The following is a 24,207-nucleotide window of genomic DNA, read 5'->3' as shown; positions in this document are numbered from 1 at the left end:
AAGGTGGCGCTGGAAAGCTGCCGCTGGAACGAGCCGGAGAGGCAGACGGGGTGCAGCATGCAGCGCTGCTCCCCCGGGTAGGCCGGGCTGCTCTCGTTCATGGCAACCTGCGGAGGCTCGTCGGAGGCCGTGGAGCCCACCTCGCTGCTCATCTCCGAGGTGGAGATCTCGCTGCTGATCTCCGATGCCATGCCGCTGCTCGAAGACGGCATCCCCAGCGCGTCGGCCGGCCTGTCCTTGATGACCACGTTGACCGACTGGGGGAAGATGCCCGGGCTGGGGGGTGGGACCCCATTCAGCTCACAGCAGCAGAAGCTGTCCTCCGTCACGTTAAGCTGAACCACAACAGCGCTGATGCTGTCGTTGCAGCCGTAACCCTGGGCCAAAGTGCAAAGCTTCTTGGCGGCCGCCAGCGCGTCAGGCACGTTTCTGACTGCATCCACTGCTTCATCCATCGAGAGGCTGTCCCACAGCCCCTTGCTTCCCAGGATGAAGAACTCATCTTGCGGAGTTAAGGTGATGGACTGGACGTGAGGACGCGGCACAACACTTGGGTGAAGGAAGGTGTACCCCAAGATTCTTGTTGAATCCGTCACACCATTCACTTTGCCATCCTGCAATTAGAAAGGAGAGGGAATTGGAAATAAAGCAGATCCGGATACACAGCACCTGCACTTCCCTGTGTTTCACCAAGGCTGTTTCTGCAGTACCCCTGACATTACCATTTACATACGAGAAGACGGGAAGGCGAAGTGCCTTGCAAAGAGGTGGCAGAGCTGGGATTAAAGCACAGAAATGGCTGGTTTCCAATCCTGCGCTACGCCTCCTACACCCTGCTGATTTGTCATCAGCATCACCTATGCACAGACCAACAACGCACAAGTCTGCAACAAAGAGCCATCTATTCTGCTCCTCCAGCTGCGAGAGCCAACTGGACTCATGTTTTACCAGTGAGTCAGACCTACCCCTCCCCCACCCACAATATCATCTGGCTTTATACAGGGCAAAACCACACACAGCTCCATTTGATACCGAGGCAAGTAATTCAATTATGACTCTTCCCTTGCAGCTGTAACATCTTGGCTCATCACTTCAGAAACAAAAGTTGATTTAAAAAAATAAAAATAACATATGACTTTTAAATGAAGCATGCAAGTCAAATGCAGCAGAGAGCAAGTCTGCATTTCTCAGTCAGCTGAGTTGTAGTGAAATGTTTTACATGCCCCAATTACTTACTACGTTTCCACTTAGATATGGCATTTCCAAGGGGAGGAGGAATGATATCTGAAGGGAAAACATCAGCAAAAATGGACGTATTTGAGAAGTAAATCCCATGCACATCCAAATCCCAGGATCCTGTCCTGGTTAGAATCCAAGCTGCCAGAATAAGCAGAGCAAGTGTCTGAAACAGCAAGCCTGGCTATCTGTCAAGCCTGCTGAGGATAACTGCACCCTGCTAACCGCATGTTTGAGAAGAATAACAAAGGTGAGGATTTACACTCATTTGATATTCCTCATGACTGCAGTGGCTATGATAAAGCAGATAACCACTGAAAAGTGAACAAAGACTAAAAAATGCCTCCCCTTTAAAATCAGCCAGAAGGAAAAAAAACCAACCTTGTCGGCTTGTTAACTTGCCCATTAGCAGGTTGACAGCAGTGATAAGCCATCAACATGTACAAAATCAGTGAGTCATCTTAAGATTCAGTGCAGAAATTTCCTTTTTCCTCTATGGAACAGCACAACCAGCGTGCCTTGGTTGATGCAAACTATGTTGGGAGTGACTCCCTTCCAACTTGTCACATTTGAGATCCCAGTCATCACCTTTCCCTGGCAAGATCAACAGGCACATGACTCATTCCACACACACATGCAGCCCTACACACGCATACCCTGCTCACAGGCACACAGGAGGGAGTTTTCTGTCCTTTCATCCACCATTCAGAGGATTCAGTATTGTTCTGTTCTAATGCATATGTTACACAAGGCAAAGCAAAACTGACAGTGGTGGCTTCATGCTTGTAAAAAGGGAATCAACAGTTTTCTCCTCTCTCATGGTTCAACTGAGCACAGGATGGGTTTTCCTTTTGGGCAAATGCTCTGTTTGTCAAAGGGCAGCTCTGGGAATGTAGGAACTCAGACAGCAGAGTCACCCTGCCAGGAGCAAAGAGTCTCCTGAGGGAATGATGGCATTGCTCCAAGTGCTCTGCCTTTTCATCCTTTTCAAGTGGAGAGGCTCTTTATGACAGCTCCAATGCAGCAGCAATTACTCTCCCCATTAGTAGGAGGGTGTCTGCTTTCTTGTTTCAACGCAACACATTCACAGTTGCTAACTCTCTGAAGCTCACCAAAATCCAGCATGGCAATGAGACCGAAAAACAACTTGATTGCATGGTAACTCGATTGCCTGATATGAATCACCTTGAAAGGAAAAGTGTAACTCCAGAACTCATACCATTAACACCACCCATTAGAGGCTACTAATATCGACATGTAATTTCATGCATTGCTGTGCAAATACTCTCCCAAGGAAGATACAAGCTGGAACAGTCCCCAGCGGTTCTCTGACCTCTGTGATAATGGCCTTATGCTGCTTAATCCTCTTCAGCTCTTCTTCACAACTCATCACATAACACCTGGACAAAGGCAAAGGTTTCCCATTCCGGCAGAGAACGGTTTGGCACTTCCCCACGTTTGCTGAGGTTAGAGTGAAGCATCCACCAGGGTCCATGGGATCATGTTTTATATGGCAAAGGACAGCAGAGCCTCCAAGTTTTTGTCCAGCTGTTCCAAGTTTCCTGGTATTTAAACAAAACAATGATTGTTCTTTAATTGGAAAACAAGTGTTATGGACTCTATGGAGAAACAGCCACAACCACAAGCACCCAGGGCATTGACTCTTCTGTATCACTGGGACAGAAACAAGTCTCCACTTTTGTTAAGACAGTGACACTACAGCAGCACTGCAGAGAAACCACATGCAACTCTCAGGCAGTATGTTATTTACACGTATACAGATAATCTGCTCAGTTTTAAAAACAAAACAAACAGCTTTGCAGTTTAAAGAACTGCACAGTTGTCTCTCTATATACCTTAGAGATGTTTGTTTTAAAGGCCAGATTGAGAGAAATAGAGAGCATTAGGAAAGTACTGAGGATGACTAAATGAGTGCAGGTAGAGCTTGAAAAGGTCCAGCTGGTTCTTTGGCTTCTGAAGCTCCAGATTTTATTTTTTTTTTAAATACACTTGAGGAGTGTTGCATGTAAATGTAATAACCCTTAATGAATGGTTAAATGCAACTGGAATGAATGCTATTTCTGGTTCTCCAAAGAAGTGGTTAGCTGATTTTGACTTGAGACCAAAATAGAAAAAAACCCACAGAACAGCAACAAAAAACACATCAGTTTTTTGTAGGAATGCCACATTGCTGTGAAATTGCATTAGTAGTAAACAAAACCACTGAATAAGTACTTTTGATACTCAAACTTGTTATTATTTTTTGATAATTTAAGTATATGGCAACCACCTTCTCAGCTATTGGTCTAAGACACTATTACAAGCAAATATGGAAAGGAAGCATTTTATCTCCTTTTTATAAGGTTCAACACCCCCCTACTGCTTCTGTATCTTTCCCGATACCAGAACTTGAGTATTTTTCCATTCCAAACATGCAGCAACTGAACGATGAGAAATGCTACTTTTAACCTTGCCCATTTCCTCAGTCTCCAAGCTGCTTATTTGCTTTCTCCAATCTCCTTTGTTTCCCTGACCTCTTCATTCTCTTTTGTTTAACTCCCTTCATACTCTTCCTTCACTCGATGCCTCCCCAGGCACAATTTCTTCTTTTGTTAAGAACAGCCTGCATGCAGGTTTCCAAACCACTACACAGGGCTACTGTTACACTCAAAACTATCATATCACAACCTCTTTGGATGGGTCCAGCTTAAATAATATTCTAAGCCAAAGGGATGCCAGGAAATAGACATTTCTAAGGACCCAGACTACATGTTTTAAATATCTGTGTAGCCTTAAGTAACCTGAGTCAGTAGAGAGAAACAGAAAGGATCAGCCTGGGCTTTGCAGCCAGTAGAAGTAAGAAAGTTTAAAAGCTGGCCAAGAGGTTTATACCGCTGCTTTGGTTGTAGCCAATTGTAAATTGCAAGACCTGCAGAAGATACCACACAAGAGTAAACCTCGAACAACCGCAGAGTCATGAGCATTAGTAACTTTGCAGGTGGGTATCTTTTTTTTTTGAGTGGGGAGGTGTCGAGTTTTTTCTCCCCACACCTGAAATAAACAGAGGGCAATATTCACTAAGCATACAAAAAATTAAAACACCATAGGAGATACCAAGGCTTTTTTCCTCTCTCACATTTTTTTGAAGTAAGAGCATTATCTGACCTGACAGAAAACAAACTGCCCAGTGAGCATATACAAGGTAAAACCAGTCTTCATATCCAACTCACCTCTGCATAACAATGAAAGTGTTGATCATGTACTCCTCCTCATTTTTGGTTTTCTGCAGCTCTTCTGCTAAGATATCACTCATGGTGCACTGCAGCAGATACGGCACTTCCACATTGCGGTCACCATCAAAAACACCATAAAGTGCCTCCCTGTTGTCACAGAAGTTATTGGCTGAAAGTGCTGCCACACATAGCCTAGTAAAAAAGCAAAGCAGTAGAATGTCATTATTGCTACCCGCTATTAATTTTTCTACTTGTGATTCTGACCGGAAGGGTACAGCCTGGTCTGAGAGACAGTTTTAACTGCTTCTGTTCACAAGCATTTCAGGACTGCTTTCTGAACTGTCAGGCCCACCCAACAGTGCTAAGATATGGGGAGAACTGTACTGGAAATTCAAGTCTAAGTATTTTTCCTCCTTTTTAGCTTGTGAACAAGTCTCTTATTTACAGAAATAGGGGGAAAAAAGTATGCCCAAAACATCAGTTGAAACCACACTTGCTCCTTGGAAATCCACCCTTGTGATTTAACATGCCAATGACCAAGTCATGTGTTAAATCAGTTAAAAGTAAGCAAAGACTTGCTGGCACTTGCTGCAGAAACCTAGGTAGCAGAAGATTTCTAAAAAGGTATTTAAGGAACAAAGAAAGATTCATCACATTGCCAGCAACACAGAGACTAGCAGACTCTTGGTACATTATTTGTCAAGTGCTGCCTTAGTCACAGGAGCTCTGCACACTATGAATATTCAGAGTTTGGGCCATTCTGCCTCTTCCTTTAGTATCTCTGATTTGCTTGGTAAACATCCTTTGGTGGAAGATAAAGAAGCTTTGCAAAGAGGAAAAATGCTTTTAAACACTCAGATCTTTTCCAAGTACTGGAGTCCTGCATAGACAAAATGTGGCGGTTACACTTGTATCTTAGCAACTTCCCTAACAAAGACCAAAGTTGAGATCCAGGCAGGGGCCCAGTGTACAAACAGAGAGTCATGGCATGGCCTCTGCCTTTGTGAAGCCCAAAATGTCCCCAGAACTTTCCCTGGAAACAGGATTTCTTTGTACACAACCCACACCAGGCCGTACTTGTTCTTGACGCCCGACGCTTCGGTGTAACCGTGGCTCCACACCGCCGGCGCTCCCGAGGCGTCACCGGCCGAGGGCTGGTCGATCTTGAAGCAACGGATATTGCTGCAAGAGAAAGGAAAGGGGAGAAGTTGCCATGGACTCAAGTGCTGCTGACGTGATCTAGCCTAAAAATGTGAAGATAATGCCTTTTCTTCCCTTCCTAGGTCTTAGTGATACGCTTAATAGAGGAAAAAAAGCAGGGCATGCGAAGTGGTTACTTTTATGTATCTGTATAAAAAGAACAAAAGAGCAGTAAATAACTGAGGCTCTGTGAGGGTGTCAGCTGCACTGCTTTGCTTAGCCAGCTTTTCTCTTCCCTGCCTTCACCCCTGAGCTATTTGTTTCAAACCTGGCCCAGTATGCGCACAAGGCAAATTTGTCACTAGCCTGATGAAAGCAAGCACAGGGGAGTGATTTTTTTAGCTTAATACATCTCTCCCACCCATTTCAACAAGTCTCCAAGCTCTTTTAATTGTACTTATATTAATCCTTCTGTATAACCCACATCATCCCCAAAATGGAGGGGAAAAAAAAAAAAGAGGGGGGGGGGCGGGGGGGAGAAAAAAGGAAAGAAAAAAATCTTCAGAAACAGCAACATGTACTAACAGCCTTCCATGAAAATGCACGCAAACTAGAAATCCCACTCCACCCTGCTCCTGCACCAACCTGTTAGAGGCAGCCTGCAGTCCCAACTGTGGCCACAGCCCTTTTGCCCTCTTCAATTGTACATTCCAATTTTTACTTAGGCCCTTGATCCTCTACCCTCCAATTTACTGCCAACATAGCTTTTAGCCAGTATGTCAGATATCTCACACAGCTTTAAAAAGCGCCCAGCCCTCTCTGTTTAAACCCTTCTCTTCACAGCCCTGCTTTGCTTGGGAGAGATGACCTCCCCCCTGCTCCCTACTGGTCTCTTCCAAAGGCGGGGAAAGCGAGCTCCCCACACGCTGCAGACACTTCAAAGGCACCCAAACCTTTCATGAACCAAATGAATCATAAAAGGACACAAGCAGAAAGGTCTAACTGCTCGCTCCAAGCATTCATTTTCCTCTATCCAAATCCCCACCTGACCTGAACACACAGAAAAGTCTTTTCAGCGCTGCACAGTCTTCTTCAAATAACCTGAAGTACTGTCACAATCAGTTCCATTTCTTTTCACACTAATAGTCAGGATGTATATCAGCAAGGGCAGATTAAAAGCAAACAAATAGCATAAATAGCACTGAACCCCCATGTCTTCAGCCCATGATTTTGCAGCTCTCTGTGTGACAAACAGGAGGCAAACATCTTGCCACAAACATTAGGAAAGATTATCTGAGCCCAAATCAAGTTGGAAAGCTGGATCTTTTCTAAAGTAGCAGAGACTTTAATTGTCTGCACCTGCAGAGCACTACACACACAAGCAAATACACCTTCTTTGCAGACTTTTCACACAAGGCACTTATCCTCCAGGGCAGAAGAACTTGGATCAAAAAGGTTTTACTGTTTGTTTCTGTTTGAAATGGGTTGACTGACCCCTGGTTTCTGGGCAGGTCAAGGACCCAGAGCTGTCCCAAGGCTTCCCAGCAGTGGTGAAAAAAGCTACCTCAATGCATGGCTTTCAGCTTCCTCAACGGCACCACTACAAATAGACCATGTGCCCAGAAAGGAATGATATCCAGCAGGATATGCAGGGAATATGGGCTGAGTCTTCTGGACAACATGATTTATTTTCCCCCTAATTTAAAATGGCTGTTAAAATTCAACTAGATGGTCTTTCCTAAAAACAAAACAAAGAAACAGCAGAGTGGCAGCATCTTTTCTTTCTTTTTCATTTTAATTGCTACTGAAAATTCTTAGATCAAATAAATCACTTGGCAACGTCCTCCTAAGCATTCAAGCTTCCTTTAAGATCTCCATACATATTAAAAAAGCAAGCATGCATGACAGGACTACTCTTCTCACCAGTACTGAGAATACATATTAACCTACTACCTCCTAGAATCCTGCCAGGGCGCAGATGGAAAGCTGCCTTTCACATGCAGAAGGAAGATATAAAAAGTACCAAGTACACAAATATTTTTGTGCCTGCACAAAAAAACAAGTGAAAGAAAGACCTCCTCCCTCACAGTCAACTATAGCAGTATGCTGTAGAAGTCAGTGTAATGTATCAATACAGACACTAAGAAGCCTCTCAGGAGGCCTGAAACACCTGACAGTGGCTAAGGAATATTAGGGAAGAGAACAGACCTGAGGTTTTAAGAATGATGCAGTAAAAAAACTCAAATAACCAAACAAAATGCATACATAAGAGCAAAGAAGTTTTTTTTGTGAATTAGAGACAATGCATATGCTAATGAAAAGATGGCATTCAAACTGGGCCACACTACTCTTCCACTTCTTAGGACTTATATTTGTTGTAGGATACTGCTGTAGGTCATGATGCCTGAAAACTGAAGTGGAGAGACATTGGCTTGTCCATCTTGTCAGCTGGGCTATACACAAGAAAACCTGGTATTTCACTTCAAGTTTCAACACAGTGTAATTAACTTTGTAATATACACATTTATTTTTTTCCCCCTATGAACCAGAGCAACATTACACACTGTTTATTCAGGAAGGTCTCTAGTATACAATAAAGCAGCTCTTAAAATAGAAGAACTCCCCTTTTTTTCCCCACTGTCTGATACAGAACATGGACTCATTTTTATTTGTGAAAACTCATCATTTCAAATTTCCATTTAACTTGGATAAAATCCACAGATTCAAACTAAAAGCAAACTCACACTGTAAGCTTCCCTTGCTTGCGCAATAGATGAGGTTTATCACTCCACTGTCTGATCCTAACCATTTAAAAGCAAGCAACATGAAGTAACTGTTCAACCCCTAAAAATTAAATCAACCCTTCTGGGAGTCATTAAATATTTAAAGCTCCAAGAGATTTAGAAGGAAACTTGGAGCTGGTGCAGCTCCCTCCAGGACATAAATAAAGCTCGACAGCACCACAGTCCACAGGTGATCTGGTTTAGTGCAACAGTTTCCCAGCACACTGTGGAAGGAGGCACAAAGCACTTGGTGAACTGCAGTTTTGGGTAACACTAAAGTCTCAGGGTAGGAAACAAACAGGTAGACAGGAAGGAAACGGATGGTTCCAAAGCAAGGGAGCTAGTTTTGCTGCAAACAGAATGGGAGATGCAACTCTTAAGGAAAGCTTTAAATATGAAGAGTAAAAAGAAAATGCTAGGACAAAAGCAGAGAGGAGGTATGAAAGGTAACAAGAAATAGTATGTGAAGAGGTAAAATGCAGCTCAATAATGAACGTGAGTAAAAAAATAAAGTAACTGTGGAACAGTAAATAAAGTACTGTGGAACAAACCAAGTATTTTGGCTGAATCTAATGTCAGAAATAAAACAGAGATCAAACTGGCCCAAGAGTGGTTACACCAGCTGGCAGACCCCTTCAGGAGTTACATCTGAAAGTAATTGCACTGATGCAGGTCAAGTCATCCTCTTAAACAAAGCACTGATTTCTGACCTATTCACATAATCTGTTACTATCTGATCCACTGACAACAGGGAGCTTTACTCCTTCCAAGAGAGTTACACTTCTGTGTATGGTGGTTTTGTCACACTCTAGTGACAGGAGCTGCTCTGCCCCCTCCTCACTCTGCAAGGTAACTTACTTCAGCAGCTCTAGGGTTTTGTGATCCAAGGCTAATCTGGGATTTCCAGTCAGGTCCAGCTCTTGTAGTTTTGGAGGCAGGTTTTCAGGCAATGTGACTTCACTCAGTTCATTACAGCTTAGGTCCACACACTGCAAAAGGAAAGCAGCCAAATATAAGCAAGAGAATTCAGCTGTCATCAAAACCATACAAATTTTAGTTAAATGTAGCAATGCACTATTTCATGAACTATTAATGCTGCAACTGAGACCTAAGACCATTCACTCAAGAAAGCAATTCCTACAAAAGAAATTAATATGGCATTTAGCCATCTCACCAGATGTCTGGGACACCTAGAAATATGTTCCCTTCATTTCCATCTCTGGCTAGGTGTCATCTTACTACAAAACCAGTAAGTTTTGTCTGTTCTTCACAAAGACGGTCCACGTATTTTCAAGTATTTAAGAAAAAAAATGTTACTGATTAAACCAGTCTTTTAATAGATAAAGAAAACAGAGATGGATACAACTGGGACTTCTAAGCCACTGGCATAAGTCTCTTCTCTGAAGTCAGTTTAAACTGGCATGAGTATGAGCAGGCTCTTGGGAATTCAGTAGTTACCAAGGGATATTAAAATAGGCAGGGTTGTGAATTCATGTGGAGGGGAGGATTAGATGTAGAAAGGAAAAAAATACTGGAGCAGTTTGAAACATGGTTTAAATTTGTGTCATCTTAGATGTATTCGTATTTAACATGGAGTCAATAAAATTAGTGAAAAAATTACAGCTTAAGTATTTTAGAAAAAATATGATACAAAACAGCAGAGAAACCTGCTGGCTATCCATGAGCAAAGTACAAATTAGCTAGAGCAAGTGCACTAGAATGACAAAATCCCCAAACAAACGTTGTTTAAAGCTGCATATCCAGATGGAAGTCAATACACAGGGATAAGTACAGCATTTCAGAACAAAAGAAACTCTCCAAACCCTATAACAGGACCACTACTGTGGCATGTAGCAAAAACCACACACACACACAAAAAATCTAAGACAGAGCAGACTTCTATTTAACAGACGATAGAAAAGCTATCGACATCTTTCAGAACGACTATTTTCTACTTCCAACCTGCAAAAAGAGAAAGACTTCAAAAACTTTAATAACACAAAGTTGAAAGGGCTGGAGGGAGGCTTATCCTAGCTGCATTTTGACCATCATGCAATTCCAATGATACACAAGTGAGACATTTTAATTTTTGTAGGTATATTGAAAGAAATTGGGTCCTGACCTGGAAGAAGGTATAAGGCAACCTAATAAAATCTGGAAAAAAAAAAACTTTTAAAATAACAGGACCACTACTGTGGCATGTAGCAAAAACCACACACACACAAAAAAAATCTAAGACAGAGCAGACTTCTATTTAACAGACGATAGAAAAGCTATCGACATCTTTCAGAACGACTATTTTCTACTTCCAACCTGCAAAAAGAGAAAGACTTCAAAAACTTTAATAACACAAAGTTGAAAGGGCTGGAGGGAGGCTTATCCTAGCTGCATTTTGACCATCATGCAATTCCAATGATACACAAGTGAGACATTTTAATTTTTGTAGGTATATTGAAAGAAATTGGGTCCTGACCTGGAAGAAGGTATAAGGCAACCTAATAAAATCTGGAAAAAAAAAAAATCTTCTAACATTTAATTAAATACACACAACGGAAACAAATTTCCAACCCAAATCTTGAATCCTGATGTTGTCCGGCATGGAGGCCTTATTATCTATGAAGAACAAACTGCTGACGTTATCTAAGCCTGATAAGGAAATCAGAGTTTAAATCTGTCACGCAAACAAAATAGTAGACAGCTTAACAGAACAGTTATTCTAGTGAGCTTTTTTCCTCTGCGCAACTCCTTGCTGCTTCCAGAGAGCCAGTAATTACTTTGCAGATTAAAGAAGCTGCCAGCAGGCCTTGCTGTGTTCAACAACTCTGTGTCATTACGAATTTGATGGAAGAACATGCTGGAATAACAGGCACAAAAATCGGTGGAGTAATTTCATTGTTCTCATTAAATGCCTGATACTCCAAAGGTAGCAACACTCTACAGCATATCCTTTGGTCCTTGGCACCAGTGAAGACTGGTTATTTCTCAGGTTAGGATTTCTTAGATGTGAATTGTGCTGTTTCACAAATAGGCTAAGGGACTTTCAGCAAATCTATGTTAAATTTAGTCCTTATTCTACTCCCTGGACAAGCAGGAAAGTGTATTTCCTAACTGGTCCCAATTTCCTCATGCATTATTTTACTGCAAGGTGATTTAGTCCCACCCACGTAGCACCAGAAGAACAACTCCTGCAACAGCACACAGAATTTTGTACTGGACCTGACAGCTGGTAGGCAAGGCCTAATATTCAGCATTTGCTTAAACTGCATTTAGAGCTTTGTAACTGTTTTGTTCAAGGCTGGAAAGGATTTAAATTATCTCCAGTTGTGACTGCAGGTGGCCACACCAATAGTAACCTATTGATTAGAAGAAAAACTACCAAAGATTGAGTTTCATCTGTAAGATGCTACTGTAACTAGAACTTCGCTTATTTTGGATCTCAAGGTAATGCTCCTGTGAAAGATAAGCTTGACCAAAAGCCAGAAGAAGAAACCTCCGTATCACCCTCGCTGCAGCAGCCCGGCAAGGCAACTATGAAAGAGAAGCAACTCACCAATTAATAAAAACTGAATGATAAAAGTCAAGTCAGGTCCCAGCTGGGAAAAGCAAACCTGGGTTTCTGGGCTCTGCTCAAGCAGTAAGGACTGCTCAACTGCTTGACTGCAGAAGAACACCAGGATGCTGGCTAACTTCTAAAATGCCCTTTATTATTTTGTAAGGGAAGAAAACTTAAGTCAAAGAACAACTGTAAGGAAGAGTCTGATAGGGTACTGACTCAAGTGTGTGTGCTTCCAGCTGTTCAACCAAATTGCAGAATACATTTCAGTATGCAATGATAAAGCTAACTTTGACAGTACAAATAACTGTCATAAAATACAATATAAACCCTAAAAAATTTATTGTGTAAGATAGCTCAGAGACAACCACTAAGCTCTTTAACAGAGAGAACAACACAACTTCTGTAGCCTTGACTGTAGTATGTAAAAAAGGCTTAAAGACCATTGCATCACTGAAATGACCTTGTGTTTGGAAATCCCAGAGTTACTGCATGTGTAAAAGCATAATTTACACTAACTTTCCTTCCGAAATCATTTCAGACAGCACAGTAACTGCTGCTACTAACTGTTCCAGTATTACTGACTCCAAAAACATAACCTATCAGCCTCTCAGGCTAATTAAACACAAAAGTAAAACACCCATTACCTCAGGTAACAGTGTTGCCTAAGAAGCTGAGAGGGTTTGAATGCCACCTCAGTTAAAATTAACCATCAAATATGATATAATCACAGAGGTGACATGATACTATACTACTTTCTGCTTTGCTACAAGCAGCATTACTTCACCTCAAAACCAAATCCATACTCAAAGAATAAATTCTGAACTTACTGTGGCACATTCTGAATGTTCTCACATACCTAAGGAGGAGCTCCAGTTATGGACACAAACAGGAAGCACAGACTTGGTCTCCAAACTGAAAAACACCAACCCTGACCGAGAGAAATCACTGAGAGGCTAGAACCACCTCCATGCCCAAGAAGGCACCTTTCCATCTGGCAACTATACAAACTCATCTAAGTAAAAAAACAGGATTGAGTAATGACTGGGCATTTTCTGTCCACAAAGGTGGAGTACTAGAGCACTGTGTCCTCTTAGATGAAGTCATGCATGCTACCCCTGCAGTCCCAGTTAGTTATGTCCATGCCTTTCTTCTGCTAGGAGAACTAAATAACCATAGGGAACTAGCAGGAAGAAAGTGCCAGGTCCTCCAAGAGCATTTTTCTGCTGAGCACTGTGGCAGAGTAACACTTTAAATACTGATGTTTTTATAAAACATTTAACTTTCCCCAAAATGCGCGAAAAGGAAAAAGTTGACTGTTCTCTACCAGCATGTTTACATTATCCTCATCTGGGTTTTTCTGGCTGACATCACCCTCATACTTTTAAAGAAATGTTTACTGCACAGAGCCTCACTCCCCCACCCCAATTCTTCCTCTAAGAAAAAAGGCTTTACTTCTGATGAATTCTAAATGGCTCTCCACTTCCTCAGGCCATTGTTCCAAAGAGGGAGGAGTATTCAAAAACCCACAAGTTTGTTTGAGATTTCCTGGCTAAAACCACAAAGCTCATCTTTACATGTACTTGCTGTCCAACGCAATTATTGCTCCTGCTGCTTTGCCTGACCCCAGACACTGAGGCACACATGGCAGTCTGGGAACTTGGCCTTCTGACTTCACAGAATGCCCTAAGGACACTTAAGTTGTCCATGAATAGGTAATCAGTTCTCAGCCTGGGAGAACCATGGATTTTCTGCCATATCACAAGATTTGTATGCTGTGAGTTAACCATCTCCCAGGTCTGGCCAGCAGAACCAGCCTGCAGCACAAAATACCCTGCACTACAGCCAGGCGAGAAACAGGAACTTGATTCACAAAAGGTAAGCTGTAGTGCTCTTCAGCGTGGTCAAGCAAAGAATGCATCCCACAAAAACAAGTGTCAGGAAAAGTACAGAATTACTTCTGGAAACACATATAATAGATGGATTAAGCATTACTCCACTTGTTCAAAATATGACTGCATTTAGGAAAATTGAAGTAGCTTGGCTAAATTCTCAAATCCTGCACTCCTGGAATTTATCTCTGTCCCCAAGGCCTACCCCTTTTCACAGCTTCAGCAGTTTTTTACACATGCTCTAAACAAAGTCCATTCCTACACAATCAACCAGTTGCCAAGGAAGCAAGAGTTAATTACGCGTAGCTCTTGCCAAGTGTTTAAGTCGTATCCTAACAGACTGGCACTGGAAGACAATTAACACTTATTTGGCAGAGAAGATAAGATCTGGTGAAGGTGAGCATAAAAATCAGATTTTGAGGCTATTCTTCCCTTCCAGTCTGAGGCGGCACAGGGACAAATATTTTGTATATAACCTCAGAGGACAACGCAGCTGTCTGATCTTTGTAATTTCTGGGAGTATACTACCTTGTAGCAGTAAGACCTGAGGGTAAATAGAATTGGTAAAGTTGCATTATACTTGCTTCTTTCACAGCACATTCATACCTTACCTTTATTTCAGAAAGCTGCATAACTTCAGGGAAGACTTCGATGCAGTTGGAGTGAGCAATTACAGTATGCATACGTCTGCAATTCATGATGGTTGTTGGAATGGCTTTCAGTTTGTTCCCACTAATATCAATTTCCTCCAACTCTTCCAACTTGGCCATTTTGCTGTGAAAACAGAAGTTTGAGAATTTTTTCTTTTAACAGACAAAAATTTTATTATGAAGTGGTGGTAAGAGCAGTGGTCTTAATTGTTCTAAGAAAATAAAACTGCAGACTTTGGTCCTTGTTCACAGAAGTATCTGTCACCTTTCCTCACATCAGATGCTAACACAGCTGGGGAACAAAATGTGTGCTTCTTCTGTTAATGTTTTGTCAATGCTACTTTTCAAGTCACTTATTTTGCTTACATTCCCCCTGCTCACCAGCTCACATTCACTCTTCTTCCCTTCTCTTTCTTTCAGCCCTAGTTTCTCACTTCACCTCAGATTTGCCCTTCCATCTTCTGACAACACACTCAGCTCTTCTCCCTAATTCACCTCCCTCCTCCTTGCCATGGAAGCCCAGCTGCTTAGAATATCATACAAGGGCAGAGATGTCTCTTCCTTTATTTACTGGCATCTCTTTTCCAAGGTTGTACCCCATCAGCTTTATAGCACACATCCTACACTTGAAAGACTTCTGATTAAAACAGAGTGAATTGAAAGTACAGAAATTGCTGCCAAAGCAGAATCTCCTTCTGGAGTGAGAGCATTTTTTTCCAGTGGAGTTTAGTCCACTTCCAGAGGACACTTTCAGACTACTATGATCTCTCTTAAGGAGAAGGCCACCAGATGTAAGCAAAGGGAGCAAACCCGGGAGAACAGAAGACCTTGCTTGACTTCAAAAGCATACTGCAGTCCTGCCAAACTAATCCAGTTGAAAAGAATTCCAAGGGCAATCAAAACACACCAACATGCAGCACTCGCTTGTCTGTGTAACGCAAGGGAGGACAGCAAGGTGCAAGAGGGCACAGCAGGTGAATCCACCCACTGCACTATCACTGCACTCAAAATGCAACCTGCGCCACCACGTTGCTGCGCAATTTAGTTCTCAATGTGAGAATGTTTCACGATGCCCACCGGCGGCTGGGCCAGAGGCAGTGGGAGCACGTCCTTACCTGGCAGGGAAGCTCTGCAGGCGGTTGTAAGCCATGTGCAAAATTTTCAGGTGTGGATGACCTGTTAGCAAGGGTACACATTTATCTGTGAGGTTGTTATTGGTCAAGTACAACTCCTGTAAGATGCTATGGGTTTCTTCAGAAAGAGTGGCTGGAGGAAGCATTTCCAGTTTGTTGGCAGAGGCATTAAGAAATCTCAGGCTGCAAACAGAAGTTGGATAAAGGAGTTCAGTGAAACATCCTGCAGGTTTTGTCTAGAAGGATAAATAAAAAAATCTCTATTTTTAAAAGCTAAGTTAGGCAAGGTCATAGCTAAGCTAAGCAAAAGGTCAAAAGTAACAAGTTGTCAACAATTAATAGCAAGACCAAAAAATTAGCATTCTATGAACAAAACTTCTGATCATGTTTTTAAATGAACACATTCATACTAACAAACATCAGCAAAATGTCAAAATGCCTCTACCCATTATCAAGACCTCAGTGCCTCCAACTGTCCTACAGATGTCTCTACAAGTAACAGCAATAACAAACCACATCATTTCCATATTCATTCCACATAAAAATGAATTCTGAATTCATCATCAACAACCCATGAGTGTAGCTGCCCTTCAAGTGCCTAAAAGAAATAATTGGTTAAAAAGCCAGCCAATTTTTCAGTATGGTAAATATTGGCTAGGGTACAGACAATATTTTGTTTAAACCTGCAGGCCAGAAAGCAACTACAAAATATGAAAAAGTATTCTTAGAATATCTGGATAACTAAAGATGCACCAGTCACAAAAAACCTAAGATCAAGCAGTAATTTGCCTTTTAGATTTTAGAGAGAGACAGCACTAATAGTAAATTAAGTTTAAAAATTTATGTACTTGCTTGCTGATGTATGCAGCAAGACAGGCAGATCTCTTCGTAGTTCCTGAGTGCCCATCCCCTAACTCCCCAGAGCAGAAGAAGCCCTTGTCACTGCAGTCCCACCACAAGCAACAAGGACTGAAGAAGCACAGAAATTAAGTTATTCTTTCCTCCCTAAAATAACTTTTTTCCAGGATGGGAACAAACCCTCTTGAGGTACAGGCACTGCCCACTCAGGCTAGTCACCTTCTGTGGGCACAAGAGTCATGTTTCACTAGGGGAGTTTGGTGATCACAGCAGCACTGGAGGAATACACACTGTAGGCATCTCAACGGCTAGAATTCACACAAGCAATTCCAAAGAAATGGAAAAATAAGGCTATTTATTCTTTAGTACCCAACCCTGGCACAAACATGCCTTTTCAACAGAAATAAGACCTGTCTCTTCCTTCCTCCTCTTTTCAGAAAAGGCTGCCTTAGAGAACTTTCGATACAGAAGAAAGTGCTTGCCTGCCAGTCTGCACTGCTTGTACCAGCTAACAGGAACAGTCAGTTGCAATGGGCAAAGCTACAGTCAAGAAACAAGACTCAGAAATGAGCTGGCCTATAAAGTCACTGATCAGGACTCACAAGGTAGGTGCACTCCTGTCATCAAGCTTCAGTGATAAAATAGCGATAGCTTCTCCCATGCATGCGGGAATCCACACTGACCTTTAAGGTCTATTAATGAATGAAGTGGATTTGCAAGAGTTGCAGCTGGTTGAAACTTGCTCAGCAGCAAATAAGGGTCAGACATGCTACAGAGGAGTCACGTGGAATGCCAAAGGATTAAAAAAACCCCACTATTTCCATTAGAAGCAGAAATCTCTAAGCATTGAACTGAAACTAGGTTAGCTGTTTTACACAAACAGAGGAGACCACTTTGGAGAAACAGTTTAATCCTCAGGCTCATTCATTATTCACAAGGCTGGTTAAGACTCCAGAGGAGGAAGGGAAGAGAGGGAAGATTAATGCAGAGAAAGGAAAATGCAGCTGAAAGGAATTTTAAAATTATTTATTTATTCCAAAAGATGCCGCTCAATTTCACCCTTAAGCTATAAGCTAAAAATATATTAAGCTCATTTAAAGTTGGATTATTAAACTGAAGCATACCACATCAACAGCTCCTGTACTTGAACAAACACCACCTAGCACACCTATTGCTGAAGTGCAGACAACTATTACTTTGGCAACTTCAACTTGATATGCATGACAGTCTTCCTTCTTCACAAAAAAGACATTTGGATTAGAATTAAAGCCACAATATCTTTTATACCACTTACAGTACAAAGAGGTCATCTTCAGCTCAACCAGGAAAGGCTTAAGTAATAAAAACAGATAACCTAGAGAGCAACTTAAGGCTATGAAGTTTAGAAGAATGTAAGTTTTCTCAAGTACACCTAGCCCAACATCCAGCTGAAAGCTTCAAGGAAGAAAGATTACATTGCTCTGAAAAGTTGAAATTAATACAGTCTACTATACTGAAGCGTTTTTAATAAAAAAGAAAAATGAATCAAACAAAAGCTCTTTTGTTTTTAATCAAATTTCAACATTGGTGGAATACAACATGAAATTTCAGGCTCTCCCCTCATTGGTATTTAAAAGAGGCCCAAATCTGTATATTCCTGCCAAAAATAAGTTTTGATGCTTATATTTTCCACCGGGGAAAGGAGGGAGAAGAGTTCCTGTGCTGTAGCCCCCATCCTTTTGCCAGATCTTCCAGAGAGTGACACAACAACTTAGAAAATAAATCCCATCATCACGACCTACAGCTTAGTGCAGTGATGTGAACGAGGTTTAGGTGGCGATTAATAGGAGAACGCTGTGGTATCAGGGTATCTTGTCTAACACCAGACATAACATCTCTCGGCTGGGTAGCACTCCACAGTGAGGTTCAGGATAGTCATATACTAATGATGTCTATATGACATCATTAAAATTTAATTTAACTTTTTAGAAAAGAGTATGCTTCTTATTTACATGTTCCTTTTGACCAGCTGTTATACAAAAATGGTAAAAATATTCTTAAATGATCATTCTGTGAAGAGAATCTCTGGATTTAGAAAAAAAACCACAACAAAACACAAAGGGACACCATTCTTTGGGCAGAACAAACAAGCAGATTTCTACTGCCAAAGCTTTGCCAATTCTGTGCAATCATTTCATGTCCAAAATAAAAAATAAATCTGTACTTGCCCATTAGGTTTTCCCTCATGATGATTTAATACAGGAGTCCTCCTTCAGGTTATTTCCACTCCCCTGTTTCTTCATCCTCATGCAACACGCCAGCTGCTACCTTAGAAGGCACATCTTAAAAATGCCCTCCAGAGGAGTGGAAATTTACTTTTGGGCACAACTGTTCCCATCTCTCTTGTGCATAGACTTAAACTGATTCATGTTCCTTGGAGTTATCCCACTCATATTGCTTATCAGATGGAAGCAGAATGTCAAGTATTAAAGCTCAGTCCAAAATTAATTGTTTCCCTTTCCAATTCCACCCACACACTATACCACAAGCTCATGAAAAAAAGTACAGCATCACTACAAAAACCTGAATTCAGCAGCCTGCACACATACCAGAGTATAAAATAGCGAGGGGAGCATGAATTAACAAGTACTAAAAAAGTGCTGGAGATTAAGAAAGAAACGAAGGTGCTGGCAGGGAGATGGCAGAATCCTTCAGCTTTGACAAGCTGCAAATTCACCTCTGGGGTAATAATATAAACACTGATCTCTGGCTGGAATAAGTCACCTTGAGTTTTATGGGGTATTAAAGTACAATCCCTTGCTGGATTTAACATCTCCAGAAGAAAGACCACCCCAAAGAATAGGCTACAAACAAGGACCTAGATCTAATTCAACAAAACAGCCCTAGTATGTAGTCACAGGCATTCTCTACCTAAACCCAGAAGATCCTGATCTAGGTTTGAACTGCCAAAAGCAGAGGAAGAAAATCTACCAAAAACTGCACAAGGTTCAAAATTTTTTTTCGCACTACCTCTTAGCACACATAAAATTTGAATATAGACAATTGTGAGATTACAGCATCTTTCAGTTCCTCAGTGTGTTCTGAGGCAGCCTGGCAAACTTGGCTTGCTTGTAAGGCATAGCCATCATTGGAAAATATAAGTCCTCCAAAAAATCTTAGGAATGTTAAACATTAAAAGGAGCAACACAGATAACTGCATCCAATGGCAAAGCAGAAGCAAATCAAAACCACTGTGCTTAGCTTGAAAGTACTGATAAGAGTTGGGAAGAATACTACAGCTGCAAAAAGAGAATATGCAGAGAAATCAAGATCTCCAGTTTGGCCTGTGCCCCAAGATGTCCATCAGCGCAGAGCAATCAAAATTTGTTCAAGTCCCTTCTGCAGAGAGATGCCATCAATTTCTGATCGCCTGATCCTACAATCATTCACAACTGTGGCAGCAGGTGTGTGAGAAAGAACCCTGTAAACTAAGTGTGTCTGAGGGGAAAAAGAATGGGGGAGGAAGGAAAAATGAAGGCAGTTTTGCCAGCCCATGCAAACAAGAATATTGCTGCTCCTTAAAAAAAAAATAAATAAAAAATTGAAAGGACAGAAACACTTAAGTGAATCCCCTTCCTGTTGATGGTCTGCCAAAAAACCCACAATTGCTGGTGTCTGCTCAGCTCTTACTTTCTAACCTATCTGTAGCTGTTTCATTAACTGGGATTTCCCCAATTTCTAATACATCTGCTTGCAAACACTAACCTACCAGCAAGGAAACAAAGGCAGCTAAATGGATTTCTGCAACAGAAGTATGTACATCAAACACTTAAATAGCTCTTCACACTCATTTGAATTTATTTCTTCCCCCACTTCACCTGCATCCATGATAAGGTTGAATACTTGCATCAAAAAGAAGCAGCTGCAGTGGGTGGAAACAGCAAATACCAAACAAGAGCAAGTTTAACTGGGTTACCTTCCAAAACTCCAGCAAAAAAACCCAAAACCAACAACAAACACCACAAACAAAACCTGTAACAAATTAAAATAAATAGAATCAAAGCAAACAAACATTAAAACAGATAAGAACAGCTGAACAAAGCCGACAACAAGAATCATGCAGATGAGATCCTAGATGGGCTTTTAGTAGGTGACACTGGCTTGGCCACTACCAGAAGTAAGAAAACGAAGCCCAGGGTTTCAGCTGTGCACATCACAGCTACATCTACACCCCACAACTACTTTAAACAGTCTCATAGATGTGTTAAGGATTTATACTGAACATGTTCATACTAACTGGAAAGAAAGCTTAGGCAAGAGGCAAACTCTCCCCCTTTAGCACTGTCTCACTTTTTAATGCCCTCTGACCACTGCCACTGCTTTTCTATCACGCTCTGCTAAAACTCTTGAAACCTTGACCTATCAAACATTTTGTAGAACTGTTTTCATGCAATCCAACAGCAGTTTGCAGCATGGTTAAGGAAGGCAGTAAAAAGCATGTAGGAGAATGGGACAGAGCAGGAAAGGCACCACAACAGATGAAGCACTGGATACAAACTAAAGGCTGCTGGAATGCAGGTGCACAAAAAAAGGTTCAGGAACCAGCCTGGGAGTTTTCCCCAGCAGTTGCAGCACTTGCATGAATGCTCTCTTTTTGCAGCATCTGGTAATGAGAAATGAAGAGATTATCTGGCTGCCTCAGTGGCGGTCATCTTGCCAAGAAAATCCCCACCCTACAAGTGAAAGCCTTGCTAACATGATCAAGATGTGCATATTTTCATTGCAATAAACAGAACCAAGTTGTGTCTTGGTCAGAAAAATGTTTCAGAGGCTAGCCCCGGATTTCTCTTCAAGAAACAGTTTAAAATAGAAAAAAATAATTAAAAACCAGACCAACAAAATATCCCTAAATTATACTCTTTAGCAGACAATGACACCTTTTCATTGTTTTTTCTAAGGACTGAAGCAGAAAAGTGATGTTTGTTGATTCTGCTTTTAAGAGTACAGAAGTTCAGAAGTTTTTCAGTTTTTCTTTTTTTTTTTATGAAAGTGATGTTCTTTCTTTGTGTATCAATGTACTGATTTCCTTCCCTTCCTCAGATGTTCCAGATGTCAAAGCCAAAGCCCACCAGTGCTTGTGATGAAGTTTGCCCAAGGCACTTCACACCCACTTTGTCAAATATTCAGGGCTGAGAGGAGAAAGCATTTATAATTCACAGCATGAGACTTCATATCAAGACAAGGTATCATCTGTCAGTTGCACAGAGCCGAGTAACTTCAAAAAACTACAAAACTAATCTTTTCAAGACTGCAAAAGGTAAGCTATTTTATGGAGAGATAAAGGTTCTGCAAGGTAAAGTGATTTGCCCAACACTACACACTGGGTGGAGACCATGGCAGACCGCTCAGGGAACCCAGTTTTCTTGGCACGTCTGGCAGTACAGATTGTGCTTCCCAGGGAATGCTTGGAGAAGAGAAGTATTTTACCTTTTTAGAACAAAACAACCCCCTGAACACCTCTCCTTGGCCCAGACCCATCTATGTTGATGCTTAGCTGCTGCCAGATGAAAACATTTGAAAATGAAATAAAGATGATTCTTGCAGGAAATTCCAAACCTAAAGCTCAGACATTGTGCACTAATCGGCAATGCTGTTTTCCTTTACAGTTATGACTTCTGCAGCAGTCACAGAAGCACCAGTAAGGACAAGCCAAGTCATCTAAACCAGTAAAGGGCTAGGGAAGAAGGGGGGAAAAAACCACCCCAGCCAATTGCTTCTATTATCACAATGAGCAAGTGAGACTGCAGTGGCAATGAGATGCCAGAATGGGTGATCTCTGTTCATTTCCTGCAATGGTGCATGACTTTAACACCCATAGAAGACTTCAAAATATGTGTCCTGTACTGCTTGAAAGATGAAGAACATCAAAGCTGCAGAGGGAAAAAATCCCCGAGTCTGAATTAGCAATTTAATACTGTTATTCAATGTATTTTTCAATTCCACCTCTTCTCAGCACACATTTAGTAACTTCCGAAAACTACCAGGAATTCTGTTTTTAGCCGGTTCTTGTTCATTTTGGCGTCACAAGAAGAAAATGAAACGTTGTCTGTAGTTTCGCAGCTCAGTTAAAAAAGATGAGTTGCAGTACAAAAAAAATTTATTCAGGTTTTTTCTCACTGCCAAAATTGCATGGATTTATATCCTACATCTACAATCAGGTTTTAATATCAATTTTACAATTTTTTTCTCTCTTTGCTTTCAAAGAACCTTACTGAAAAGTATGTACCTTTCTGAAACTTAATGTTTTTTATTTCCTTTCCAAGTTAAGAGATAGGAATTTCAACTTGGGACCTGTAAATAGGATTTTTTTATTGACCTAATTTTGCAACTTCCTGTAAAAAAGCAATTTTTACAAGTTTCCATTTCTAAAGTTCATGCAGTCTCTAATGTACAATAGTTTGAAAAGTCATCCACCAGACAATTACAGCTGCTGGTATGAAACATCCTTGCCCACGAACAGACTATGAGTTTCACCACTTTTAAACAGAAATGGGCGAGATAATCCCAATTATTACAGTAGCAATATTGCTAAGTTTCAAAGCTTTCACTGCACTTTGATGAAAAGTCTCAGCTGAAATAACAAATTAGCATCAGAATAACTTTGCTGATAATTTGTTTCAAAGGTGGTACCCTACAGAGGATTAAATACAGACATGCATGCAATAGTGTTGTTCAAAAAACCCAATAAAATCAAAATACAAAAATTATTCTGAAGATTATTTAAAGTAAATCAAGGCTGAAATTAATCACATGCTGGTTTCCAGAACCAAAAAGCTGTCCCAGTAAAGTTCACCTTTTGGAAGAAAATTTTTAACCTAAATGATAAATTGCTCAGAGCAGTACTGTTTAAGAGGAAGTCAAGAGCTTATTTAGAAATCATCTCAACCATAAACTTTCTCCAACTTCTTCTCCAAGAATTCTCCAACTCCCAAAGCTGCGAATCCCAGGAAATTTAACCAGAGGTTCATGACAGTATGAACAACAGCATACGGGCAAGGGTTTCGCAATACACTTCACTGGGCGAGGAGCTGTGACAGTGAGATCACCGCTCCTTTTGCTTCTCCATCACTCAAGACACCCGGGAGTAGCCTCTTCCCTTGTTACAGCCAGGATCAGAAATAAAACTCCACAGCACACAATCTCACTGTCTGTTAAATTATGCATGGGTTGAACAGCCAGAAATTCTATGACTATCTGGGGAAGTGCAGAGGAGCAAGGAACGCAGACACCAAGTGGGGCAAGCCCATCCACTATGCCCAAACTATCCTATCAACCTCCAATATTTCAATCAGAGCCACTTCACAGAGCAGGTTCACACCCAGGAAAAAATATTATGAAGACTAAGACTAAAGAAACAGCAGCATAAAAATAAGAATCCAGAAAGCAGATCAACTGGTGACACCAGCTAAATTAGTGACAAACATTTCAAAGGCATAAAAATTTCACAAAGCAAGGACAAGGGAATAACTGAGTTATTCTGACAACCTTATGCAGAGATTTTGTTTTGTTTGACAAGTATAAATAAGTTCTAGCCTCTGACTGAAAGGGAAAAAAAGCTTTCACACTCCATCAAACAAGACTAAGAAAGATGTATTTAAAGAAACTGCCACTAACCCATCTCAGTGCATGCAGTAGAAAATAGCATGTGCTTCATTTTACAGCTAGATTTCAAGAAGTAGGTGTTCAGCAG

At 41.2% G+C, this 24,207-nt stretch overlaps 1 protein-coding gene across 1 annotated transcript in view; it reads right to left on the bottom strand.

The window, feature by feature from the left end:
• PHLPP1 (PH domain and leucine rich repeat protein phosphatase 1) overlaps window positions 1-24,207 on the bottom strand; it is a 72,581-nt gene that overhangs the window by 1,469 nt on the left and 46,905 nt on the right. The window contains exons 11-17 of the mRNA XM_010000956.1: window positions 15,603-15,803; window positions 14,449-14,611; window positions 9,251-9,381; window positions 5,547-5,651; window positions 4,467-4,661; window positions 2,570-2,798; window positions 1-614 (exon numbers count right to left, since the gene is read on the bottom strand). Coding sequence (XP_009999258.1) covers window positions 1-614; window positions 2,570-2,798; window positions 4,467-4,661; window positions 5,547-5,651; window positions 9,251-9,381; window positions 14,449-14,611; window positions 15,603-15,803 — 1,638 coding nt within the window. The remainder of the gene's footprint in view (window positions 615-2,569; window positions 2,799-4,466; window positions 4,662-5,546; window positions 5,652-9,250; window positions 9,382-14,448; window positions 14,612-15,602; window positions 15,804-24,207) is intronic.

Source organism: Chaetura pelagica, unplaced genomic scaffold (genome assembly GCF_000747805.2).
Source record: "Chaetura pelagica isolate M959 unplaced genomic scaffold, ChaPel_1.0 scaffold104, whole genome shotgun sequence".
NCBI classification, from domain to species: Eukaryota; Metazoa; Chordata; class Aves; order Apodiformes; family Apodidae; genus Chaetura; species Chaetura pelagica.
The sequence above is the reverse complement of the archived record's forward strand: the minus strand, read 5'-3'. Positions and strand labels throughout refer to the sequence as shown.